Source organism: Spea bombifrons, chromosome 9 (genome assembly GCF_027358695.1).
Source record: "Spea bombifrons isolate aSpeBom1 chromosome 9, aSpeBom1.2.pri, whole genome shotgun sequence".
NCBI lineage: Eukaryota > Metazoa > Chordata > Amphibia > Anura > Pelobatidae > Spea > Spea bombifrons.
Genome location: NC_071095.1, coordinates 21367132 through 21377056, shown reverse-complemented (window position 1 = coordinate 21377056; position 9925 = coordinate 21367132). Strand labels below are relative to the sequence as shown.

Sequence of the window (9925 nt, the reverse complement as noted above, 5' to 3'; positions counted from 1 at the left end):
CAAACATACATGGGATAGGAATATGTGTCCTGAATCTAAGAGAAGACCAAGGACTGATTACAGTTTGAGTCTTTACATTAGGAAAACATGGGCAGACTAGATGGTTCTCATCTGCCGTCACATTCTATGTTTCTAATTCCTTTATTTTCTATGAATTTGCATGTATTCCCCTGTTGCCTTTCTCAGGCTGTTCCTATAACAGCACCCCCTCCCTCCCTTTGTGCAGCCATTCCTGTTCCCTCCCTCCTCCCATTCATTGTCTGTTCTGCGCATTTGCACCCCTCCCACCGATCCCTGGCTGCTTTGGATGAACTGCATCCATTCTGTTTTAGATTTCTGGCTGCTCCTTCCATCTTCCTCCCACCGTCTCATTCCTGGCTATTCTATTTAAATACCCCCCTCCTGCCCTGACCCTGGCTGTTCTCTATACCCCCCCCCCGCTTCCCCTGACATCTGGTTGCTGTCCACCGCTGTGGTGCTGAACTCTGGTGATACCCACGCCCTGGAGCTTAGCTTGTGGTGAGTAACAGATCGTACCTCGTTATACACATGCAATAGCGTACTGATCACCCACATCCATAGAATGAAACATGATTTCAGGTCTGCATTAAGTGTTATATGTATGCAGGAAAATGAGGACATCCTCTCTGCCCCTCACCCAGACAGCCGTGCTTTATTCTAACAAATCCTGCATAGCAGTAAATACAGGAGCCGCTGCCTGTGCTGATGTAAATTGAGACTAGCGACACAGCATATTTGTAAGGAGACCTGATTTAGAACCAATGGCCCTGAGCTGTGATCCCTGCAGTCTTTCAACAGTCCTTTAAACTGCTTTAAATGTGGGTCGGCTCCAAGCCCAATGAAACCCTTGCTTTGATGTATATAAACCCTGTTTGGCCCCCTCGTATGTGCCTCTACCTGGCTGTGTGTAAATTGTATGAATATGTTGCCCACCTCCTACCCATTTCTCATACACAAACATCATCATTTAAGCAGAGGACCATGCTGATACTAAGTCTTTCCTCCAGGAATGATGACAGAGCCCATAGAGGATCCAGGAGGACAAGAATTGTCTGGAGGGGCTTCTGGACGTCAAAGAGAGCACTCACCTATGCTACACCTAGATCTTTATAACTTTGAAAGTCCAGATGCAGAGGGAAGCCGTTACGTACTGACAAGTCCCCGCTCGCTAGAGGCTTGTGCTCGCTGTATGGTAAAGCCCGTGGAACTACTGGCCAGGAGCCTGTCTGATTTGGTACGAGAGGCGCCGGGACGATCTATGCGAGTGGCTACTGGTCTTTGTGAAGTTTATGAGATAGAGAGGCAAAGGAAACTGAAGATGTGCCGGGAGGAGAGAGAGAGGATTATTCGGCAAGAAAAGAGGCGGATTTTACCATTGGTACTTAGCAACACAATTGGTTCCCCATCGACTTCAAAAGGACCATCAAGGGCAGAACCTAACAGTGGAAACATTGCCCACAGGTTTGATTCTCCACCATCTGTAGGCTGCCAAAGAAAAAATACCCCTCCCTCTAAGGACGTAGTTAGAACAGAAACTCCTCCCTCAAAGGGCCCCAAAAAGAGCAATTCTCCCAATGCCAAGGGCTCCCAGAAATGCCACACCCCAGTATCCAAGAAACAAAAGAGTGACCCTTCACTTACCACCAATGCACAAAGTAACGATCCTTTAGTTTCCGCTGATCCTGTACATACTGTTCCTCCAAAGAATAAGAGCCAATCACTGGACTCGTTGCAGAAAGTGAGGGATGGAGCCTCTACCAAAACATCCTCTGAGTCTGCGGCTTCCTCGTATAGTGGAGATAGTGGCCGAGCCAGAGCAGCAGAATTCCTTCAGAGTCCACGAACCTTGGAGACTGTGAATTCCCTGTTGGGAAGGAGCTTCAGTCTTGGAGATCTGAGCCACTCACCCCAAACAACCAAGAAAGTGGACAAGATGGTGAAAGAGGTGAAGAAGAAGGGTATTCAAGAGTTGCCAAAGAGGGACAAGAAAATTGCAGCCATTATGATTGCCAAGCATGAGGAGGAAAATATCAGAAATGAGCAACGTTACTGGGCTCATCTGCAATGGGACAGGCAGCGAAGAAGCTCCGAACTAAGAAAGGAGCAAGAGGAGAAGGAAAGGCAGAGGTATCTACTTCAAGGACAGAGACTGTGGGAATCTCAAGTAAAGAATCGGTGTAACAGAATTTCTGTTGACGAGCTGAATGCTTCCTCCCTGACACAAAGTAGAAGCTTGGTACAGTTGGAGAAATGGAGGGAACAGCCTCAAGAACTGGATAAACGCAAGAAAGGGAAGTCGGAGAAAACCAAAGTGGAAGGTAAGCAAAAGAAGACCCATCAAGAAGAAGATGAGAAGAAAGAGGCTGAGGGACAGGAAGGAGAGGAACTTCAGGAAAAGCTTCTCACAGCTCAACAGAAAAAGCAGGAGAAAGTCGAGAAGCTGCAGATTAATAAATGTGCACAAAACAAATTGGAAAATTTGAAGCACCAGGTCGTACTACAGGAGCTGCTACAGAAGGAGGAATCAGAGAATGAAGAGCTTAGGAAGAGTCTTGAGCACAATCTCCAAAAGGCCCAGGAGAACGTGGAACACCTGATGGAAAAAAAACAGCAAGAGATAAAGAACAAGGCTCGGCGGGAAGAATTACAGATCTTGAGAGCCAGGCAGGCAGCAGAAAGGAGAGAGATGGAGCGCAGGGAACATTTGCAAGAGCTTGCTAAAACTGCTGAGAGGAGGCTGCAGCATGCAGCACAGGTGGCCGAGGAGGTAGTGCAACACAAAGCAAGGAAAGCTGTAGAGGCCAGACTGGAGAAGGAAAAGATACAGAGAGAGAACCGGCAGAGGGTGCAGAAGAATGAGGAGATAAAGAGACAGGAACTGCTTATGTCCATAGAGAAGAAGTTGGAGCGCAGTGAACAAATATGCAAGGAAAAGCAAACTGTACTTGACAATGCTCGCTCGGTGGCCAGAGCCTCCTTCAACATCCGGGAGAGGGTGCGAGCCGAGACAAACACACGTACCTTTGACAAGATGGCTCTGGAAGCGGAATTATATTCCAACATTAACAAAAAATGAGGCGCTGAAATAGCACCAAATCTGGCCCCTACTCGGGTCACTGTCTAATTTATCACATAATTACTGACCTCTGTTCACACGAATTAGCTGTACTAAAAGTACTGTAAATTGATTGACCTTGCTGGGGTCAATATCAAGCGCAGAACTTTCTCATGGATCTCCTCATAAATGTGTCTCTTACGTTCCTCTTAGATGTGTTTCTTACATGCCACTGAATGCATTTATTCCTACTTCATGTCTCTATACACTCATGGGGCCAGAGATATTTTCAGATGCAAAGAACTCAGGAAAAGTTAACTTATTCGGGGTTCTAAATGAATTTTCCATCAATTCCATATGGTCCTACGATTAGATAGCAATAGATACAAGTTATATTTGTTCATTTTGTTTACTATGGTTCGTAAGTGTAACATTTTACATTTTCTGTTACAGTGGACTGGAACAAACACAAAATTGATATGAAACACCAATGATGATTGGGGCTACTTTTGCTACTATTAATACTTTTCCCCCCAGTTGGTTTCTTGTAAACTCATTGTTGGAACATTTGGCTCTAATGAGAAAAAATTAGATTTTTACCCAATTTGGCGGAGACATTAATTACTCTAAAAAATAAAATAAGCTAATATTCTACTTTAAATTAGAGAACATAAATCTATAATTCATGCTGATTTTGTTGAACTTTGGTCCAACATGTTTACATTCTGTTACAGAGTGTAAAAAATCATAATATGGTTGGCAAGTGGGATATTAGGCAAATGTGGCCGCTGGCTGACATTTCCCCATTACTCCAGATCGGGTGTTGCAGTGTGCGCCCGCCAGCTAGGTATGCCTGCCGGGCCCTGGTCATTGGCAGGCAGAAGTGCTTGCGCTTGAACCTTTGGGGTGATGGCGCTAATGGACAGTTTACTAACTGTGGTTAGTCTAAGAAAATGTTGACGTTTCTTGGCCAAGGACTGCAAATAATTCTTTATACATTAGGCAGGTTTCAAGATTTTCTCTTTTTAATTTTAGAAAAGGATGCTGATTGCTTGAAAGGGGATTTTGGAAGGGTACTCCAAATCAATGACCTGTAATTAGCTAGCAGGGCAGTTTGGAAAGCTGGACATGGACAGTTAGGTTTTACACAAAGACATATACTGCAAGGGGTTAAATGTTGCTTTCTAGAAATGAAAATGGTAATTTAGTTTATTTTTTTTGAAAAATCAGGGATTTTGTGATTCAAGGAAAACAGGGTATTTTTGTGGGTCTTTGAGGTGGAGCTGGAGGCAGATAGTAGGATCAGCATTTCAGGAAATGTGACATGGGGGGCATGGTTTTGGAGAGAGTTTAGAGGTGGTCAACCAAAATGGTGACTGCTTTGCAGGGTCACAGTTATGGATCTCAATGTGTACAGCCTGGAGGAAAGGAGAGAGAGAGGGGATGTGATAGAAACATTTAAATACTTCAAGGGGTTTAACAAAGTACAAGAGGGAAGATTATTTCAAAGGAGGAGAAATGTTACAACAAGAGGTCATAATCTAAAACTTTTACTTTGCTGAGGGGGTGGTAGATAAATGGAACAGCCTCCCATCAGAAGGGGTAGAAGCTGCTACGGTGAGATTCAAATAGGTACAACTATAATTCATATTGCTATACCCAGGGGCGTACCTAGAGTATTTGGCACCTGGGGCGGATTCTGTATGTGGCACCCCCCCCACACACACACACACTTTAAAACTGCATAGCTTCTATCATGAGGCAAACATTGACGGGTGTACAACATAACTGTTATTATTATATACTGAGGCAGACATTGACGAGGTACACCATAATATCAATCACTATATACTGAGGCAAACATTGATGGTGGTATAGGATTACTGTTATCATTATATACTGAGGCACGCACTGACGTTGGTACAGCATAACACCTATTACTATATACTGAGGCAAACATTGACAGGGTTACAGCATAACACCTATCACTATATACTGAGGCACGCACTGACGGTGGTACAGCATAACACCTATCACTATATACTGAGGCAAACATTGACAGGGTTACAGCATAACACCTATCACTATATACTGAGGCACGCACTGACGGTGGTACAGCATAACACCTATCACCATATACTGAGGCACACATTGACGGTGGTACAGCACAATCCCTATCACTATACATTGAGCCAGACACTGACAAGAATGCAGCATAACCCCTATCACTATATACTAAGCCAAACATTGATGTGGTGTAGGCCTACTACTTCAGTGTATTGCTTAGTATATAGTTGGAATGCAGTGAAATGAAAATTCTGGACCGAAACCAAAAATCCAGCATTCACTTGGCCAAAACCGAAAATGACACCCCCCTACAAAACACTTTTATTAAAAGTAAGTAACACACCAAAATAAGACAAAAAACAGCAATAGTAATATTGTTAACAGCAATCAAAATCCTATCATGCCCAGGCATACCCAGATTCCAGCATGTACTGATTTAGCATGCCCAGGTTCTAGCATGAACTGGCTGCCTGGGCATGATAGGAGTCTGATTGCTGTTAACAATATTACTATTGCTGTAGATTTTTTTGTCTTATTTTGGTGTGTTATTTACTTTTAATAAAAGTGTGGTTGGAGCAAAATTGGACCGGCCCCCACTAGGTACGCTACTGGCTACACCTATGCGCATGCACCAAATTCCATTTCTTTTTTTCATTGTGACCATCTACTTTATACACAAATTCCTGTGTAACGCTTGTTGTAAAGTCTGTTGTTTTGGGGAGAATGTTATCGTACAAATGTATTTTATTTAATGCACGTTATGTAATTCACCAAAGAGGTGTGGATAGCGGTGTCATGAATGTTTTCTTTATACTGAGATATTTGTAGCCTAGAACCCCATTATTATTCAAATGCATTGCTAAACTAGCAAATGGTTAAAGTTATATGTGAGCGCTTGGAAAGAACGCATGTAGAGAATCAGCAATATGCAGACAGTTGCTATTATTGTACGTATGCATTTCTGTCACCATCCTTTGCGTGTACTCAGTTTCTAACCCTCTTATGGATCATAGAATTAGTTGACACGTAACCGGCTCTGTACTGGTTTCTGTGTAATGGTAGCCTCATGCGACGCATGCAGCCAGGTGTTCCTACGTTGGGTGGACTGGGAATTCAAATCCGGCACGCTACGGTTGGAGGGTGATGACATACGTCAGCCTTATGCTACGTTCCTACGCTCTCCCGAGGCGTGTCCTTGTGTATCCAGTAGTCAGTAAAGGTAAGCGGCACCATAGGGGTCCTGGCCACCATGCCATTTATCCCAGTTTGCCAGATGGCCAGTACGGGTCTGGTTTCTACAGGCTGTGTGCAAAGCAACAGCGAGAAAACGTTTATTTCAAAAGAGGAGGAACAAGAGGTCGTAATCTAAAACTAGAGAGTCAGCGGCGTAGATAAGAAAGTGTTAGGTAAGCAGAATAGCCTCCCATTAGATCCTGACTCTAAGATAAGACCTGATTACGGTTGATCTTTATCTCAGGAAAACCAGAGTAGATTGGCCGAATAGTTCTTATCCGCCATCAGATTCTAAGTTTCTGTAACTTTTCTGTCATCTCCAAAGCAGTCTCGCGGTTGTGATCTGATGGCCTGAGAGCCATTTGGTTGCCCAGCCGAAACGTTTCAAAAGCGTGCACAAAAAGGATAGGTCTAGGTCACGGTATTTTTTTTTAACCAGCTTATTTTGGGGATAATACCATATCAAAGGCTTCCTGACATATCTACTGAGCCAAAAAATAGAACACCTCTGCTTCCTATATCCTTAAATTGATCATTTCCACTAATGCGCTACTCAGAGAACGCAGGGTAGGTCGTGTGTTTCCAGTATTTCATTTAGAGTGTTAGAAATTGTTGGTTGTGAAGTTGTTTGTATGGTTATTCCGAGCACCATTCAAAGTTACTAAAAGCACAAATACACAGCGGAGAGGCTGGTCGGAGGCATTAGCAGAGCATTTAGCGGCACCTCCACTTTGTTTCTGCGCATTGAATATTGTCCCCTTTATGCCGCTGTTTTATTTAGTACAATCACTTTGCACTGTTTGATTTATACAATTTGTGTGTAAAATAGTTTTTTTTTTTTTATATAAAAATACATTTGCAAACCAACGGCCTCTCGAGTTCTTAACCAGTCTGTAGAAATCATGCTTAAAACGTACGGCAATTATTTTGGTTCCGAAAGACAGCAAAGTAGATCTGCACTGACAATGATAAATCTCTCTGCAGAGCACGATTAGGGTTTGAATGCATGTGCCTATATTACTCGCTATAACCCACGCCAAGGGAGCCATGGTGTCTGTGGACCAGCCACGTGAGCTTATGTGTAAGTACGCTCTATCTCTAATATACCTGCTGCTCTATTCTGTGGACTTCCAAGTCATTCTGCCATTTCTTTAACAAAAGCCAATTTCAGAAGTACAAATCCTCCAAAAAGCCGCGTTTTGAGAGTCAATAATATTTAATTACATTGCAATTTCATCTTGAAATGGCTAATCTCCAAACTGATCCTAGGATTACAATGCCCAATGCTAGTCCTAGGCCATTCACACTACATAGCCTCCTTTACTTTTTGGTTGAGCCTCAGCCAAGTCTTGGTTGCTCACCACCCCCCTACCTCTAGTGCCCACCATAGAGCGTTCTTTACAGAGGTATCTGTGGACTTAAAATAACGGGGCATTCCCAATCAAAAAGAAGGCTGCTCCAAAACTTCTGTGTTCTTCAAACCAATACCGCAGCGGGGAAAATTAAGAGTGAAATTTCAGCCAAGAAGGCAAACAAGGCCTGAGTAACCCCCACCAGTCCAGGTTAGTCTCCCCACCAGTACATTACACAGTGTTTTATACACTGGATAATAGGAGTCCATTTAAAGAGGCCTGCATTTTAACATTTCTAGTCACCCCGATGTCCCTTCATTGTGCAGCAAGAAACTCAAAACGTTTTGGATCAGTTTGAGATCATATTTACAAAGTTACTAAAAAGTTTAATAACTGTAAATGCATTATATTATGTGTATTATATAGTAAATATATATATAGTTTACATTTTCTCGTTATGCCTTATGATGGAAAATATTCTGTAGCATTTATGGCGTGGAAAAATATCCATTGCTATACGGTTCTTCAAGCTTCCCAATTTGCAATCCAGCAGCTTAATAAAGGTGCGGAGATCAGACGGCAGAGCGTGCTGCCGGCTCATTGTTTGCGGTGTTCCGTTATGAGCCGCATGGAGTCGCCAGAAATCACTTTCCAGCCCCCTGGGAGGCTTCCTGTTTCGTGATGATTTGGTAGAGCTTTTCTCGGAATTGTTGGTCTCTACTCAGATTCCTGGCAGCTTCTTTAATGTTCTGGATGCTGCCTGGCTCGGCCTGCGACATCAAGAAGGAGTGAGAGTGCTTCACTGAAAAAAGAGAGAGTCTGAATAGAAGAGCAAAGGAAAAGAATAAGGAGACAACAGAAATATTTCATGGTGCGTTCAGGGCCAGATTGGACAATGCAGGTAGTCTAAGGTAGAAGCTAAAATGTTCTTCAGACTGCCCCAATACCATTCAAGGGACCGGAGAAAGAGGGGTCTGTGCCGTTGGAGGCCCAAATCTCGCTGTTTCATCTCACTAGACCACCACGGCCTGCATCTGAGACTACTGCCCCAATAGGAATGGAAACACCGGGGAGAGGATGCTTAAGAGTGGAAGCAAATTGCTTCTAGGAAGCAAACAATAGGTTGGGGATCATCCCTACTTTATCAAACTATCAAACTACATCTCCGCAGCACTGATATCTGCTGCTTTGAAATCTAAAAGTACCGTAAGGTTAAGACGTCCTTATGACTCTCCAAAGATTAATGAAGCGAAACACTCAGAAGCTGGCCTTGAGTGGAACGTGAGTGTGTGGAATCTGAAAGCGTATACGACAATGTAGTTTGTGCATGTTTATACCAATTGGTATATATAACCTGAATAGAAACAGCACACGTGATACTTTAGATCACATTTCTCCAGGGGCGTACCTAGAGTATTTGGCACCTGGGGCGGATTCTGTATGTGGCACCCCCCCCACACACACACACACTTTAAAACTGCATAGCTTCTATCATGAGGCAAACATTGACGGGTGTACAACATAACTGTTATTATTATATACTGAGGCAGACATTGACGAGGTACACCATAATATCAATCACTATATACTGAGGCAAACATTGATGGTGGTATAGGATTACTGTTATCATTATATACTGAGGCACGCACTGACGTTGGTACAGCATAACACCTATTACTATATACTGAGGCAAACATTGACAGGGTTACAGCATAACACCTATCACTATATACTGAGGCACGCACTGACGGTGGTACAGCATAACACCTATCACTATATACTGAGGCAAACATTGACAGGGTTACAGCATAACACCTATCACTATATACTGAGGCACGCACTGACGGTGGTACAGCATAACACCTATCACCATATACTGAGGCACACATTGACGGTGGTACAGCACAATCCCTATCACTATACATTGAGCCAGACACTGACAAGAATGCAGCATAACCCCTATCACTATATACTAAGCCAAACATTGATGTGGTGTAGGCCTACTACTTCAGTGTATTGCTTAGTATATAGTTGGAATGCAGTGAAATGAAAATTCTGGACCGAAACCAAAAATCCAGCATTCACTTGGCCAAAACCGAAAATGACACCCCCCTACAAAACACTTTTATTAAAAGTAAGTAACACACCAAAATAAGACAAAAAACAGCAATAGTAATATTGTTAACAGCAATCAAAA

At 43.1% G+C, this 9925-nt stretch overlaps 1 protein-coding gene across 1 annotated transcript; it reads left to right on the top strand.

Moving 5' to 3' along the window:
* Positions 1-304: 304 nt before the first annotated feature.
* On the top strand, positions 305-3327 carry CCDC177 (coiled-coil domain containing 177). The gene is made up of 2 exons (XM_053474614.1): positions 305-519; positions 1029-3327. Exon 2 carries the CDS (start codon positions 1031-1033, stop codon positions 3095-3097), a length of 2067 nt encoding a protein of 688 aa, XP_053330589.1. The 5' UTR covers positions 305-519; positions 1029-1030; the 3' UTR covers positions 3098-3327.
* The last annotated feature ends 6598 nt before the right edge of the window (positions 3328-9925 follow it).

Bases quoted from the DNA above. Each gene is read 5' to 3' on its own strand.
- CCDC177 (XM_053474614.1), top strand. From the start codon at position 1,031: ATGATGACAGAGCCCATAGAGGATCCAGGAGGACAAGAATTGTCTGGA.